The 18,143-nt window shown below is 37.7% G+C and overlaps 1 protein-coding gene across 8 annotated transcripts in view; it reads right to left on the bottom strand.

The window, feature by feature from the left end:
- Positions 1 to 18,143, bottom strand: part of fynb (FYN proto-oncogene, Src family tyrosine kinase b) — an 81,226-nt gene that overhangs the window by 15,430 nt on the left and 47,653 nt on the right. For all 8 annotated transcript variants that reach the window (XM_073855519.1, XM_073855518.1, XM_073855520.1 and 5 more), the window contains 5 exons: positions 12,994 to 13,268; positions 11,763 to 11,859; positions 8,693 to 8,791; positions 6,363 to 6,466; positions 5,860 to 6,009 (listed from right to left, as the gene is read on the bottom strand). In XM_073855519.1, the coding sequence (XP_073711620.1) occupies positions 5,860 to 6,009; positions 6,363 to 6,466; positions 8,693 to 8,791; positions 11,763 to 11,859; positions 12,994 to 13,258 (715 nt within the window). In that variant the 5' untranslated portion in view covers positions 13,259 to 13,268. The remainder of the gene's footprint in view (positions 1 to 5,859; positions 6,010 to 6,362; positions 6,467 to 8,692; positions 8,792 to 11,762; positions 11,860 to 12,993; positions 13,269 to 18,143) is intronic.

The following is an 18,143-nucleotide window of genomic DNA, read 5'->3' as shown; positions in this document are numbered from 1 at the left end:
TTTCTCCTAATGAGTCAACGACGACCGGAAGTGAACTTGACCGAGTCATATTGCACAGAAAAATAACGGTATTAACCATTATTTTAAATAAACGATTCTGTTCCGGAACATATATTTTTTGAAAGTTTCTGGTTTCTTTCTGTTCCTTGCAAAACATCAAAAGTTTCTGGTTTTCGCTTTGGTTCCGTGAACCAGTTCAAAGCCTTTTTGTCTAGCACGTCGCTTTGTTGCTATTAATATCCAGCCACACTGCTGGGCTTCAGTCCACCTACAAACGGCAATTTTTGTTCTTATCGGTGTAAGCAGGACAAAAGGCCAACTAAATCCAAATGTATTATTCAAGTCCTGACTTTTGATGTACTTTGGGTTAGGGTCCGATGGAAGAGCAGGTTTATAGGTGCATTAAATCTTGAACACCAGCAAAGTGGATGCTTGCAGGCCAGATTGCATCTTCCTGCTGTGGCCTCTAAAGTACCAAGCAATAAATGTCATTGAATAAATACTGCTTTAAGTTTTTTTTATCACCAAGAGCTCTTTCAAAGTGCAGAATAAATGTTGTTTCTCTCTTTTCTATCTTTATAAAGTGTTCATTTGAGATGTTTTTATATTAAATGTGGAATCTGTTTAATCACAGTGTAATAAAAAGCAAACATTCAGTCTGCTGGTTTCTTTTAGTTGTTTGTCCCTCATTGATTAGTCACTGTACTGGGAATGGCCATCATTTTTATATTTTGCATTCTTTTTCCTACAAAAACCACATCAGTGTTTACTCTGGACCGTAAAGCCGAGATAACAGAACACTTCGCACTGATAGGACGCGTCATTACAGGAAGCAGCTTTTGAGTGCCATCTGCTCTGAGCTTAAAGGGACCCAAGCATGCATCCGGCTCCATCAGCCATCAGCACTGCCAGCCCTCTCGCACATGGCAATAAAAGCCTTTACCAAACTCAGATGAAGAAATCAGATAGTGTGCAAACATGCACGCAGGACATCATAAGAAGAAAAAGATCAAAAACACATGGCACATTTCCTGTGTACTCTAGACTTGGTGTCAAGTTTTAGGGTGTATTTACAGCTTGTTTGTTTGGTAAGCCTTTCAGTTTGCAGTTTAGATGTCCACAAAAAAACCTCAACAGTGTGCGCTTGTTAAAGGTCATCTGGGGTAAATTTCATGGAAATTCTGGTACTGTTAACAAAAGTAAAACATCCTTCCTTTTGGAAGTTCATCATTTAAAATTTACTGAAGCATAATGCATTCATTTCTGTATTCATTAAGAATTGCGTAATGCAATTCTGTTTATTTCTGCAGAAATAGCTTTTTGTGAGCAGCTTGCAGTCTTCCCATCTCTTGCAATGCATATGTAGTCGAAAGTGTATAACCTTGTGTATATTTTGTCGTCAAATAGAAGGAACAAAAGTCTTAAAGGGATAGATCACCTAAAAAATGAATGAAAATTCTGTCATCATTTACTCATCCTCATGTTGATCTAAATCTGTACGAGTTTCTTTAGTCTGTTGAAAACAAAATAAGATATTTTGATAAATGATGGCAAGCACATACAGTATTTTTTCCTGATTATAAAATCAGCGGGTGTCGTCAACTGTGTGCTTACTATCTTTTAACAAAATATTGTTGACATCTTTTTTTATATATGGTATACTGACAGAATTTTCATTTTTGGGTGAACTATCGTTTCAAGCACCTCACAAATTATTCAATTTTTTGTTTTCAATTCTTTGCCATCTCAGTATTTCAGTAAATGCATAGGAAAATGATTTTTTTTTATTCTAAAAGCTGCAGAATAAATAAAGTTGGTGTGATTTTGAGGAAGGGTGGTGTAAACACACTATGATTTAGATCAAGCAGTTGCAAGAAGAAAGTGTAAAAACAGACTATGGGTGGGTTGCACTAACAAGGATTAGGCATAAATCTGGTTTAAATCAAAGCTTATTTTATAATTCTGTTGCACCAAACGTTAAACCTGTTTAAAAATAATCAGGGTTACATTTAAACTGTCATTTTGATCCAGGTTTAAATTTTACAGTAAATCTAAATTATCTAGGTTTATTCCTGTTGCTCCATTACTTTAACTCTCAGTTAGGGATTAAATTTAAACTTGCAAATGTTTAAATATTTAAAAAAAAAATTAAATGCATTTATTATAACATCTCAACAGAGCGAGTAAAGGAGGTCGCACACCGGACACGCAGCTCAGCTCAGTGCCGCGCAGCGTCGCGTCTAGGGCAACTCGGAGATATCGTTAACCAAAAGTGCACATTAAATAGCGCGAGCTTAGTCAGATGGCGTCTACTTAAAAATGCAAAATATACGTTAGCAGCCGATGTTAATCGTTAATGATTTGGGACAAATATGATGTTATTTAATGTTAAACTATGTGAGTGGCACTCTGTGGCGCGACAGGGATTTGAGCAACTTCCTGAGTCAAAGCTGAGCGCCTCGGACAGGCGCCACCTGTCGGCGCCGGTGTGCGTATACTCATAGAAAACATTGTGTTTCGATTTTTTTATGCCATGTTTACACCAACCGTAGAGGCGTGAAGCGCGAGTGATTTCAATGTTAAGTCAATGTGAAGACGCGTTGACGTGCGTCAGGAGGTCCCACGGCGCGGAAGAGGCATTCAGCGCGGCGTGGAAGAAGCTCGCGCAAAATGCGCGAATTGAGCGTTGTGCGTGGTACGCGCGAATGGTGCTTTTGTGCATTTTGCGGTTCACGCAAATTTGCGTCTGACGCCCGAGTTGAAAAATTTGACCTTTGGCGGAATTTCGCGCCGCGTTAACCAATCAGGAGCTTGCTTGCTGCTGTGGTGGCAGCCCCGCCCGGAGTCACTCATTCAACCAACGCTTGATATTGTCCGTAAGCAGTCCGGAGCTATATGACACAAGTTCTTATTTCTATAGAGGAGACAGGAATAAAAAGGGCCTCGCTTGGAAAAGTGTCAGTGAGGACATTGGGCAACCTGGTAAGTTGTAATACACACTTCACTTTTGTGTCAAGTGACGTTTATCGACCCGCGTCGTAAGGTGACCAAATACCATCTGTAACTCTCGATAAATGCACAATCAACATCAGTCATCTTGCAAACAGACAACCGCATAGCACTTGCCCCTCCCACAAGAAGCGGAGTTTGCCTCTGATGCGCGTCAAATGCTTGCTTTTTCCACGCGTCTGCTCTGCTCTACACGGGCGAATGCATCCAAATTGTTCAAGCGGCAAACCACACGCTGTAGACACGATTTTGACGCCTGAAACGCGGTTGGTGTAAACTCAGCATTAGAACGGCGCGGCGCTGAGCTGCGTGTCTGGTGTGTGACCCCCTTTAGGCGGCCCAAAAAGATTATTAACAGCACCGGTGACAGCTACCGACGCTCGTATGCGCTTCTCCTGTGTCACGCGCTCCAGCCAGAAACTGAAGGGCAGTGAATGAACAGACACACGGCGCGCTTTATGACAAATGCGTTGACAAATCTTGTATATTATATCAAAATATCTAAGCTTCGCAATATTTCCTGCTACATTGTCCGTTAATCAATACAATAGACTGTTTTAAGAGATCGTCAAATGTTTTTATTTGAATCAGCCCTTTAGATTAGGTTACCGATGTATAGTGATTTATAATAAAAAAATTACATTACCTTTACCTGCATAAACTTTTTATTTCCTTTTTGAATGACAACGTCAATATTGTTGCTATTGAATTACACCAGAAAATTCATCATGGTGGACAAACTCGCAGATTCAGGTTTTAATACAGGTTAAAGTTTTAATCTAAGATTTGTTTGTGTTTAAAATTGAGTGGTGAAACAAAACTCGAATTAAAATTAAACTGAGATCAACAAACCCTAGATTAGCTTTAAACTTCTGTTAATCCTTGTTGCTGCAACCCACCCTATAAGTCTATTTGAAAAAGCACTGCTATAACTGAAAAACACTGTGGCAACAACATATCTGCCAATGAAAGCAAAAAATGAGAATGAGAAAGTGTGCTTGCTAAAGCAAACATGGCCATCTTAGATTAGAAGCAATATGAAATTGACACGGATACAGAAGAGTTAATATCATCCTGGCTAAACTGCTCTACTGCTATGAGCGTGTGTATGTGTGTTTGTTCTATGGGCTCAGGTAATGGAAGAGGCAAGATGCAGACATTATCTAAAATCCATACAATGCATTAACAGTCGATATGTTAACTGGAGCATCCTATGGAGAGAGCTATAAAAGACTGAACCGGAAATGTGCTGCCTCTATAAGAGCAGTTCATGGGACAAAACCTCATCATAATGCGTCTTCATTATGAGCCCTATCAGAAAGCTTTTTTGTATATCACCTCACTTTGATTTTAAGGTCTTAAATAGGAGAATAATTACCTACAATAATTCTGTATGCCAGACAGGGCTCGCAAAAAAAATTCAAATTCCCTGGCTGAATTTTGCGTGTGCGTTGTCAGAAATGCTACTCTCTGTGTGCGAGCATCTGAACGTAGCTTGCCAATAAAAAAACCCTCAATATATACCTCTAATGTTGGGGTTATATTTTGTCATAGCAATCCTTGACAATCATAGCCTAACTTCTCTGCTCTTTGTTCTTGTCTGGGATTTTTGACATAACTGTCAGCAAGTTTGTAATTGTCTTCACACTGCAAAAAATGTTTTGTCTTGTTTTCAGTAAAAATATCTAAAAATTCTCAAATTAAGGTGCTTCCTCCTGATGAGCAAAACGACCCAAGAAAATAAGTCTAGATTTTATACCAAAAATATCATATTTAAGTGATTTTGTGCATAAAACAACCAATGGGGTAAGCAAAAAATCATGAAAATTTTTCTTAAAGGTGCAGTGTGTAAATTTTAGCGCCATCTAGTGGTGAGGTTGCGAATTGCAACCAACGGCTTAGTCCACTGCTTACCCCTCGCTTTTGAAACACATAGAGAAGCTACGGTAGCTGTCACCAGACAAACATGTCATCGTCTGAGACAACTTAGTAAAATAATTTGTACGTTAAGGTCTTCTGTAGGAAAATGGTGGCACAAAATGGCGACTTCCATGTAAGGGGACCCCCGGTGTATGTAGATAAATAGGTCTCGTTCTAAGGTAATAAACACATAACGGTTCATTATGAAAGGTCTTTATACACGTCTGATAATATAGTTTTGTATATTATTTTGCATTTCTGTAAAGAGATTCTTTTAAAATTACACACTGCACCTTTAAACACTAAATTCTAGAAAAAAATAAAGAAAAATTTGCTTACCCCATTGGCAGATTTGTTTGCTTGTTTTAAGCACAAAATCACTTAAATTTGATATGTTTGGTCTAAAATCTAGACTAATTTTCTTGGGTCGTTCCGCTCATCAAGAAAAACATCCCAAGTCAAGAATTTCCAGGCATTTTTACTGAAAACAAGACAAAAATACTAAGAATTGTTTTTTCTTGAAAATCATTTTTTTTGCAGTGCACTGCGCATGCAATTTAAATCACATTTAAACTTCAAGATCCAGAGCATCAATGATAAATCAGTAGCCTACTGCCGCTCCCTGTGAAACTGAAAGTAAACGCGAGTGTGCATTCAAACGCGATTTCAATACCGATGCCCAAATTACATATAATAACCTAACCAAATCTGAGAGAATGCAAAAACATTCAAATATATTTTTCCTCCCTAAGATAGCCCGACAGGCAGGACGGAGATTCATTTTGGTAGGCCGACAGGATATCACAATAGCCCGTGGATGTCGAGCTAGCAATTTTGCGAGCCCTGCCAGATGTGCAGCTATGAAATAAGCTCTGCTAAATAATTGTTTTTTGGTCTGTGGAAAGAGAAATGTGTGTGTATTTGTGTTACCCGAATAATGCTGGACCAGCTGTTGAATGGTTTCAAACTGAGCTCTGGTGGTGATGTAATATCCTCCACTGTCAAGCTTGCGGATTTTATAGTGCTTCACATGGTCACCTTTTACATCATCCCAGTCACGAATAGACAAGGAGAAGGCACCTGCCATACAGAGAAAACAAACAAAAAGAATATATAGTGTTGTATAATGCAGTAATGTTGTGGTGTGTAGTGCAGTAGACGGTGTTGTTTATTGTATGTCATAAGTGCAGCTGAATTTTCCTGTAGCTCACTTGGTGGAGCGCTGCATTAGTAATGCAAACTCAATGGGATGAATCACAGAGAACACACATACAGTACTAATAGTGCACTGTAAATTTCTCAGGATTAAAAAGTCAGCAGCAAATGCACACACGAACAGAAAATATAAATGTAATGATGTTGTGTAATGCAGTAAACAATCCTGTGTATTGCAGTAGTGTTTGAATAACTTAGCAAATGATGTTGTGTCTAACCTTTAGTGGTTTCACTTTCACGGATCAGGTAGGTGCCACGTGGATTTCCTGTGGAGAGAAGTTGCCTCTCTGCATCCTTACGCCCCAACTTACCAAAATACCAACTGAGAGACAGAGATAGAGAAAATGCAAATGAAAAATCTCCATTTTTCCAATACTGTTAGTCTGGCAGGGTCTATCTACAGTATAACAAGTCTGTTTATATGACAAATTAATTGTTGTATTAAAGGTGCGGTGCATGATCTCTGAAAGCTAATGTTGACATTTGAAATCACCTAAACAAACACGCCCCTACACCAATAGAATCTGGAGCTTCTTTTGATAGACCCTCCCCACACATAAGCAACCCAGGCAACGATTTCGTTGAGTAGACACGCACCTTGCTGCTGATTGGCTACAAGTGTGTTTTGGTAGTCAGCCTGACCCCCTTTTCCAAAGCTTTAGAAATCATGCACTCTGCCATTAATGCTATTTCTTAAAAAAACTTCTTATCTTGCTTTCCATACTTAAAGGGACACTCTACTTTTTTTGAAAATAAAATCATTTTTTTTAGCTCCCCTAGACCATTAGCATCGCGCTCAAAAATTACCAGAGTTTCGATATTTTCCCTACTTGACTGTTCTGTAGTTACACTGTGTACTAAGAGTCAAGTTTGAAAGGAACACACCCAGATTAATAGGAAAATGTTCGCGTTATTATGCAACTTATTGGGAGCAGTATGCTAGCTGAAGCTATTTACTTTTAATCTTTGTGCTAAGCTAAGCTAGCGGGGGCTGCGTCAGACAGAGTTACAGCACGCACCGAGATGAGAAAGGTATGTATGGACTTATCTAACTCTGGGGGATACGGCGAATAAACTAAATTCCCCAAATCTGGGCGTGTTCCTTTAAATAGGAAAAATATTGAAACACTTTGGTAATTTTTGAGCATGATGCTAATGGTCTAACCAGATTCAATGGATTATGCTAAGCTATGCTAAAAGCAGTACCGCCAGACCCGGAGATCGGCTGAATGGATTCCAAAATGGTAAAAATAAAATGTTTCACTTCAGGGGAGCCAGAAAATGAGCCTATTTTCAAAAAAGCGGAGTGTCCCTTTAAACATAATAAAGATAAGTTTATTGCCTTTAAAACTTGAAATTAAAAACTTATTGTTGGCAATAGTGTGGTACTCTTTACTTTATTTTTTTAAATTCATGTGCCCTCATAATCTTTAAACAAAAACACTAATCTCCTCCCCTCCTCGAAACGTTCTCTCTTTACTTTCAGAATGGCATGAGGGAGGAGTCTGGGAAAAGATTGCAGCGATTAGCAACATCCAGCGATCCAATCTTGATGAATTCAAGTCCCTCCCTACCTTTTTTCCTCATTTCAGAAGCTGTTTCACTCGTGTACGTCACACTCAGAGAAATAAGACAATTGCTACTTCTGTTTCATGTTGACTTTATATAACAGGATTTGTGGTGCAAATATTTTACAAAGAACACGGATGACCTGCACTGTCAGAAAAAACGGTCAATGAGGCTAGTACACTTAAAAAAGGTCCTGATATAAAACATGTATACATTTAACACCAGTATGTACTAATATGCACTCTTTGGTACCAATATGTATCAAACTTTTTATGGTGCAAATGTGTACTTTTTAAAAGGGTACTGCTTCAGTGACAGCTAGGAACCATTTTACTGACAGTCTGGCAAATCTGACCCAAAAATAAACAACTGCAATAATTTAAATGTCCTTCTTTCTTACGGATATACCAAACATATCCCCTTGGTAAAAGTTAAGTATGATAGACTGAGCCAGCAGCTTACAGCAGTGTGGCTTATGAAAATGAAATGGAGGAAAATCTCCTATTATTAATATGACATCATCAATCCACAGCGTAACCCGCACCATAATAAAATGTTCCAGTCATCTCTGCCATGATTTTATTTTTGTGTCTTAAAGTCTGTAACCAGCTTAAAGCTGCTGTGTATATCTGTCGATGTTGAAATATTATCTCATATCCCAGTTTAAAGCGTAGAGACAACTATAATGTAAATAGTATAAGTGTAAACCCTGTGGTTAGGATGCACTATTAAAACATTGCTGTACTAATATAGCAGTCTGATATGTTAACGTTTAGGCTTAACCAATAGTGAAAGGTTGGGCCAGGGTAGTCTGGGGAGTGGAGAGATGTTTGCCACACATCCTGCTGAGCGGTCTAAGGGTTAAAAGTGGGGGTGATTATTACATGACATAATCTCCCAGCTTTATCCCCACCCTGGATACAGCTGGTTTATTCAGATCTCTCACACAAACATACGCACATACAGATCTGAGACTTACTCCTCAGCATGGATAGAGTCCACAGGAGCGACGTAATTACTGGGAATGTAGCCGGTTCCCCCTGTGGTGAGAGAGCGGGCGTCCCACCAATCACCCTCACTGACACAAACACAAAAGAAAAGCTGTTAAACACATACACTTTATCTTGATTTACATTACAGTTACAATCTACTATAATCACTTATCATGGTGAGATTGTTTTTAAACAGAAAGATCTGGAATGGATGTTGAATCAGTGCAGGTTGCTGTATCACCAACATCCAGCAGAGGAAGCTCTACTGCTACACATGCTGGCTATGTACCCAATGTAATACTTGCTTACTGAATACTGTTCAAAACCGAGAAGGCTTGTCACCAGAGTTGGCTTTTTGTTTATTTAATTAAAGTATTGAAATTGGGTGCACCTGGGTACATGGTAAAATTATGTTGCTTTTATGGTAAAGTTCCAAGAAACTTCTGTAAAAATATGTGTTAAGGACTCTAGAGTTTAAAACGGTGAAAAACATAACGAAATTGTAGCCATTAGTTTTGTATATTTTACCGGTATTAACCATATATTTTATTAACTTAAAACATGATGTAAACATTAATTAAACATCATATAATGTAACATAAAACACTCTGATGTACGTAACTGGTAAGAAATATAAGAAGAAACATAATTATTTACATGCAAAATCATCAAATGTAAAGCAGTTAATTATAGAAACATTCGTTTACGGTTTTTCTATGTAAATTTACAAACATTTTACTTTAAAGAACATATATTCTATTGTTTAAAATTATACAAATTTGGTAATTTATGCTTTTTAAAAAAACATACACTCACTTAAAGGATTATTAGGAACACTATACTAATACTGTGTTTGACCCCCTTTCACCTTCAGAACTGCCTTAATTCTACGTGGCATTGATTCAACAAGGTGTTGAAAGCATTCTTTAGAAATGTTGTCCCATATTGATAGGATAGCATCTTGCAGTTGATGGGGATTTGTGGGATGTACATCCAGTGCATGAAGCTCCCGTTCCACCACATCCCAAAGATGCTCTATTGGGTGGAGATCTGGTGACTTTGGAGGCCATTTTAGTACAGTGAACTCATTGTCATGTTCAAGAAACCAATTTGAAATGATTCGAGCTTTGTGACATGGTGCATTATCCTGCTGGAAGTAGCCATCAGAGGATGAGTACATGGTGGTCATAAAGGGATGGACATGGTCAGAAACAATGCTCAGGTAGGCCGTGGCATTTAAACGATGCCCAAGTGGCACTAAGGGGCCTAAAGTGTGCCAAGAAAACATCCCCAACACCATTACACTAATGAGAAATTGAACAGGTGTTCCTAATAATCCTTTAGGTGAGCGTACATTTCACACTATTATACAATGAAATTAAATATAATATTTTGTTAAATTGATTACAGTTATACTCTGTTTAAGGTTTCAGACTGTTAACCAATTAACAGTTTTTAATTAATAGAGCATTTTTATTTTTAAGTTCAAATATTATTTTGACTAAATTTTTTGTGTGCGTTTTATTATTCTTTTCTATACCTCTGTTTGTGTGTGTATGTAAATCTATGCACTGAAATGGATGAACTCCTCACCGCTGATAAATATCCAATGAGCACTAAAGCTACAGGCGCTTAACTTGCGATGCTGGTTTCAGATTTTACAAACAGTCTAACCATTACGAGCAATGATGCAAGACAACAATACAAAGTATCACCACCATCTTTTGTGGTGTGAGGATCAGTGGTGGAGGCAGAAAGTGTATGATGGGTGTGCCTCTAAAAATCCACAATTTGCATCATCCTGTGTTTTTACAACCCGCTTGCTGTCTGTCAGTGGCGTCAATTCACTAAAGATCAAAGTATGGCAAGTTCAAATGATGTTGTTTAAGTAAGTCTCCGCCAGAAAAAGAAAAGACATTAAAAACATTTAAGGTTTATTTTTTAATTTAGTCCGGCGCTGAATAAGTTACTTCACATGAGAAATATTTACAAAAAGTTTTCAACACAGAATAAAAACAGAATTTCTAAAATAACCCAGTTCAAAATTTTACATACACCTGATTCTTAATACTGCACCATGTTATCTGGACAATCAATGACAGTTTTTATGTTTTATAAAGGTTGTTTATGAGGTTTTTGTTTGTCCTGAGCCATTAAACTGTTCACTGATCTTCAGAAAAATCCTCCAGGTCCTGCCGAATCTTTACTTTTCAGCATCTTTTACATATTTGAACCCTGTTTACCAGTGACTGTATAATGTTCAGATTTATCTTTTTACATTGAGGACAATCATGAGACTCATGTGCAACTATTACAATGCGTTTTCATTGTTCTGTCATCTAAGCATAGAAAAATGAATAAAAAAACCATTTAATAGGCCAAGTCATAAGAACCGAACTAAAAACCGTGGTAAAAAAGAAACTGAGGTACAGCATGCATTTAACCGTACACTTACTGTATTGTTGCATCCTTACAGTGTTTCCCTTTTCTAAGTTATAATTTAAAATGGAGACATAATATTATTGAGAAAATAACAAGCTGAAGAGTTAAGTGAATGCTGTGAATATACATGCACAGCAGTAACACGATTGAGTGACCCTGTATGCCCATTTCTGTGTGTGTAACCTGTGTGGTTAAGGTTATGTTGTCATTGCTTCATTTATAACTACCAAAACTAATTAGAGCAGAACAGGAAATGTTGTCACTGCACTTTCTCTGTTTTTACAAAATAGTAGGTGAATCAAGACAAGTTGAGATGAAAGAAGTCCCTCTTTTAACAAGACGGAGATAAACATATTTCGCTGGTGAGAAAAGATGACAGATTCACGTACGTGTACCGACTGAAAAATCATAACACCAAAAACCAGGAAAGCACCCTCTCATGCAAACATACAGCCACACCGGCTCACAAATATACTCATGCGGATATAACTGCTTAGGAAATGCGTTGCAAGCATATTGGTATGTAAAAATGCAATAGTGTTATTGTGGAGTTACAACACAGGTATAAAAAAATGAATGGATTATATTAAAGTATGTTCTGGGCCTTAGACTTACGTGCTATTGATGATTTGAAACCTTTCTCCTTTCCTAAAACTGAGATCTTCTTCAGTACGTGCCTCATAATCGTAGAGAGCAACAAACAAAGTGACACCTGAGAGAGAGAGAAAGAGAGAGAGGATGAGTTTCAGAGGCTATTTTGGTCTGCGGAGGCTTTTAGACAGATCAAATAACATTAAAGATCAGCAATTTCGACTTGTTAAAGGCATTTTGAAACTGATTCAATTGATTCGAGGCCACCAGTTCACTGCAGACATAAACACATACGTGATAAAACAGAGCACGGTCTGGTCTCTGAAAGGATTTAGCACAGAGCTACACATCTCCCAGCAGGTCATTATACACAAAGGTGTGTGGGTTCAAGATGAAGAACATCTTTCTCTTTTGGCAGTAGCATGGTGTCCATTACAGATTTGCTCAAAACTTTTGCTATTTTTTTTAAATGTTGATATCGCACATCAGGTGACTTGGAAATGCGCATTTCCATTGCAGTTTTGTGATATATTCCCATTTTTGAGCTCCCTGAGAAACCACCTCATGTGAGCGAAAAAAATGTTGTGCGACAATGTTTCCATTGGGTGTATTTTCAAAACGTTTTTTAAAAAATTCAAACATTTTGAAGATGTTCATGCTGCGTTTGTTTGTCTTAAATAATTCCCAGAAAATTTGATAAGTAGTCCTAGAAAAATAGGAAACAAGCAAACCAAACCTCTTTAATTAAAGAAACCAAAACTTAAAGTGGTCAGAGCACGAAGCTCCCGTTCCACCACATCCCAAAGATGCTCTATTGGGTTGAGATCTGGTGACTGTGGGGGCCATTTTAGTACAGTGAACTCATTGTCATGTTCAAGAAACCAATTTGAAATGATTTGAGCTTTGTGCCATGGTGTATTATCCTGCTGGAAGTAGCCATCAGAGGATGAGTACATGGTGGTCATAAAGGGATGGACATGATCAGAAACAATGCTCAGGTAGGCCGTGGATGCCCAATTGGCACAAAGGGGCCTAGAGTGTGCCAAGAAAACATCCCCCACACCATTACACCACTGCATTAATGAGAAATTGAACCGGTGTTCTTAATAATCCTTTAGGTGAGTGTATATAATATACAATATAATGAATTAAAGTTATTCACTATTCATCATTAGGTGTTATTATTACATACAATCTAAAAACAATGCATGCAGCATGCACTCAATACAACAAATGTCACCGGGGTGCATGTTACCTGTGCCTCCTCGTGTACGGAGTGTTCCTTGCTGTATTGTCGTGCTCACCCCTCCAAAGACTGTCATCCCTTGTGTGACCGGAGCGCCATGGAAGTTATTGTAGTTGGGAATGGCGGCGACCGCAGTGACCCCACCAAAGCTTGGGTAATGCTGTGGCGTGGGATCAACACCATACTGATAACCCACGCCACTCTGAGACAGGCCGGTGTCCCTGTCCTCTGTTAACTTAGCAGCCTCTTTGTCCTTACATTGCACACAGCCCATCCTCTATGATCTGAAACACACACACACATAGTTTTGATTAAAGATTTGAATTCCCAGCCAAAAGGAATAGCAGAAGATGCAAAAGATTAAAGCAGCCTTTTTATACACTAATTATAAATGCTTTTCATTTGTGAATTTTTGGGATTGACAAACTTTTTGTGGTGCTCTGAAAACTGTAGAGTAGAGACACGTCTAGAGTATATAAACAACATTACCATTACAATAAGGATAGCCCAATGGCCCGGGGCCAGTGTTGATGATGCTTGGTCCAGTTGACAGAACTGTCACTAAAGTTTATTATCGCACATTCTTTTGAGGCCCTTTACGTCCAATTTAAATATATTTATGCAGAAAAGACGCCAAAAAAACAGTGTGCTACTCACTGTTTGAAAAGTTTGTGTTTGTGCACATCTGAAGCTTGCGCAGGGAAAGGCGCACGCAAATGGTTAATTTTTTTGTGTTACTGAATTATGTTTTATAATTACTGCCATAATGTTTCAGTGGTTTTGTGAGAATAATCTAGAATAGATAAACCTTAAAGTAGTTTAAGTAAAAATAAGCAAAAGTCAGAATCATTTGCCCAAATGGGCCAGTAGAAAAAATCCCTAGCATTGAGCTCTGCATTACACATCAAAGAGAGATACTGTATGTAGCAATAAGACGAGTCGAGAAGACATAAGCCATTAAGACTAAAGGAAATAGCAGGGCAGAAAAAGCAAGTTTGGTAAATGGTAAAATGAGAGTAAAAGTCTGTTACCCAGGTCACAACAAAATGTTATTTAATATTTTTACACATAAAAACTTGAAAACCACATAAAAACTCATAAGGACCACATTTAGTGGAGACATACTTACTTTAGAGTCTGGACAATAACAAAACAGATTATAACAAATGTAAGTGTGTGCAATAACAGACACGTGAACAGTTTATTCTTTATCCATATCATAACCTCATGATTACCACAAATTATCATAACATTATTATTTGTGACCCTGTCTGTGAAAACTCAGCTAAAGTCATTTTTTTGTGTTTTACACCTTTCAGTACTTTGTTTTTGTGGCATATAATGAGGTCTTTGATGACGCGATCAAATAGCAACCAGCGCACGGTGAGAGATGCGCAAATGCAGCAAACATGTTGGTGAAAGCTTTTTAAAGTGTCAGAGAAAGATGCGAAAACATACAGCACTAACTTTTCATTTATAATTTAAAATCAAGACATCCTGAACAACATGCAGCGTTTAAAAAAGACACAGCAATAAAAATTCATTGTTAAATAGTGTGAAATAAATATAGTAAAAAGGACATTCTGAAACTGTTCGGTTGTTCGGCTGAGTATTTCATTTTATTCGGCTTCGTCCAAGAATTTTCTTTTCGGTGCATTCCTAGTTTTTAATATACACCTTTTAATGGTGCAATGTATTCTCAACTATATATATTACTAGAAAGTTATAAAACAATATGTTAAAATTAAGTTTGGGAATTTTTTCATAAAATAATGGACATTGGGTCACCACTACAGAACAAGCTTATGTATCCACAACAAACTATACATCAACATTATATAACAAACATTATATTTTCTGGTTCTTTATAAAAATATGGGAAAATATCCCATAAATATCCTGGTGAATAAAAACTCACCCACAAAACCCATAAATAAGACAATTTAAAACAATGTGTTAAAATTAACACACCCAGGATGTAGTAATTTTAACACATTGTTTTGTGTTAGACACTAGATGTGTATCTTAACTAAGATGTGTTATTTTAACACATTCGTTTTAAGAGTGTGAGGTAGTGGAACAGATTTAGGGTCTACGGACCTATTTTTGTCTCAATAGACAACCTATTGCCCTCTATTGTTTTCCCTGACACAAAGCCATGCTATACCTAAAATGGCCGAGGTATATCCAAGGTTCCTAGCCATGTGGCCAGGACATTAATTCTTAGGGTCTTCATCCTCCACCCAACAAGTCGTTTGTTTGGTGTATTGACTACTATTGGTTGTGGTAGCCATTAACTATACTAACCATGTTTTTTTAACTATAGTAAAACCACACTCTAAAAATGGCTGGGTTATTTTTGACCCATAATGGGTAAATATTGGACAGAACACGTGCTGCTGGGCTATTATACCCCATGGTTGCATAACAACAACCCAGCATTGGGTCATTTTTGACCCAACATGGGGTAATTTTTAACCCAGCACGTGTTCTGTCCAATATTTTACCCATTATGGGTAAAAAACCCCCAGCCATTTTTAGAGTGTGGTATCATATAATATTATGTAGGTCATCACATGATCCTTAAACACATGATGCCACATTGTCATCATTACATGTGGAAATGTATTTGTGCTTTTGTTTTGGAGAGAAAGAGGAAGCTTGGCATTGTTCAGATAAACGCCTGGATTTCCACAATTTCCTTAAGCTCTAATAACCTAATGGATAAGGTTTTTGTAAGTGATCCCTGTTTGCTTTTATTATATGCAGGCAACTACAGGCAACCGAAAAGAAACTAGGATAATTATGGACATGGCTCCTCTTTGGCTGTTTAAAAACACTGTTGTGCACTGCAGTAATCCAGTTGTGAAAAGACAAAACTCCAGGCCAGGAGCGGCATACGATTGTCTAATAGATAAAGCATGATATTCCTGATGTTATAGACCAAGAATCTATATTAGCAATGATTTGTTGAGATGCTTTCTATCAAACTGAGCTGGCCATGTGATAGCAGTAATAGTAACTTAAAGTGATTTCAAGTTATACATTTTATCAGTATGGGCATTCCCTAACAGGAGTAACAGGACCTTGGGTGTACTTGGGTGCAAAAGTTGAAATTCTTTTAACTTGACACAGCATTTGAAAATTTGACGCTCATGTGCAAGAAAAACACGTGCGAGAACACGTCTGTCTAGCGCGTGTTTACACAGAAAAGCAATGGAAAAGTAGCGCAAACGGTACCTCTCTCTACTTCAATACAGATTATATATAAACAGACAACAAATTTGATTATAATTCGTTTGTTTAAAAGTAGACACTTCGGGGTTTCTTTTGATATGTGTATCATGTTTGTGTGACGACTATTCACAAAGTTTCAGTTGATTTTTGTAACGTAATTTGAGAGACAGCTGGCGGAGACAGAGACATCTTTAAGTGCACCATGCTTATTTTCTTTATTTGACAAAAACACAAATTTGTTGTTATTGTGAATGTACACAAATTAAATAAGACCCTTCACAGTTTCAAATGATGTCTAACACACAAGTGTACGATTATTAACGAAACGGTTCGGTCCAAATTCGTGTACCGTTACACCCCTACTATACTGCCCTCCAAAGGCTAAGTGCAGTAACTACGCAAACACTGAAACTGAGAAAAATGCCCTTCAAGTTTTTACACCAGGCAGTCAAACATGTTACTGCAATTTTTGCACATATCTGAAATGGGACAAAATTGACCTAGGAGACTTTGTCACAAGACACATCAGATCTCACAAAGCCCATTTCAACCCTTAACTCAATTTTGGGCCAAATGCGTAGTTACTGCACTTTGGCTTTGTAGGGCAGTATAATGTTATCATGCAAAATTCTATATAACCTATTAGGCTTAATGTTTTGATTCTAATTTAGTAAACACCGAGTGCCATTGAGGTGATCTGTGAGAGACACTATTCTGTTGAAAAGCATTTTGAAAAATGCAGTCAGATATCTTTTGGTAGGATTTCCATCCTTGGCCTTTAACCTTCCAGAAAGCTGTAAAATTCTGACACATTTCATTCTGTAAGAAGTTGTATAAGTGAGACATTCAGTATATTGTTTTGCTGTAACACTGTTTGCAACAATACAATGAATATATGCAGCTACAGAGTGTTTTTTCAAAGGGATGTGGTTAACCTGCATAGGACAATGAAAATGCAACACACAACCACACAAACTTTCCACTCATGAAGAGACAAAAGTTTAACAATAAGCAGTCAAAGAAAAGTAATATCAGAATGAACACTGGGAAATTTAAGCACCACAATAAAAATAATGCTAACAAACAAATATTTTAATATACAATTGTATATACTCTTAGAAACAGAGTATCAAAAAATCCAGGCTACCATGAAACGTTTTTGTGTTTTGACAAAACTGTACTCCCACAGTGACGATAGCTTTCTGCAGTCTAATAGCTAATTTACAGGTGTAGTCTGCAATTTCTGTGTCACTACTGTCATCAAATGAGTTGCAAAAATAATGACTGCTTTTAAACAGGTTTCTGAAACACTCCTCTTCTCTGCTATTGTTGGCAGCCTTAGGAGTTGTGCACACCAAAACTTTTAAATGCGTCTGAAAACGCCTGGAGGACACCAAATGCCAGTTGTTTTTTTATAAGCTAAAGTGCCAGCTTTCTTTAGCTGAGCACTTTGGTAGCTCTGACACTTCGCGTGTGAGCCGGTTGGTTGCTGTGGTAATGTCCTGACCCTCCTCCACTGTGATGGACGGCCATGTGAGAACTGACATTGACAAGCGGAGCTTTTTACCCAAAGTTGAATATTTTTAAACTCTCGACGTTCAGCGCTGAGCGCGGTAAAAACGCAGAACGACGGTTTTCAGCGCGGAAGAAAACCGCTAGCTGCTGGCTTATTTGAAAAATGTGTGCCGGCCGCAGGCGTAAAAGTTTTGGTGTGCACAACCCCTTACACTTTCTGCCGATTAAGCTGAGATGTGAGCGTTTTCACATGGGAAACATAGCACACTTTACATTTAAACATCAAACATAATTTCTATTTCTTAACGTAGATGTTTTAAGCAAAATTCTAACCTAAAAGGCTGATATTGTATTTTTATGATATATTTATGTATTAAACTCTCCCTGTAGTTTTTTAAAGACTCATT

The sequence above is a fragment of the Misgurnus anguillicaudatus genome, chromosome 18 (assembly GCF_027580225.2).
Source record: "Misgurnus anguillicaudatus chromosome 18, ASM2758022v2, whole genome shotgun sequence".
Taxonomy (NCBI): Eukaryota; Metazoa; Chordata; class Actinopteri; order Cypriniformes; family Cobitidae; genus Misgurnus; species Misgurnus anguillicaudatus.
This window is presented reverse-complemented; position numbering and strand designations above follow the sequence as displayed.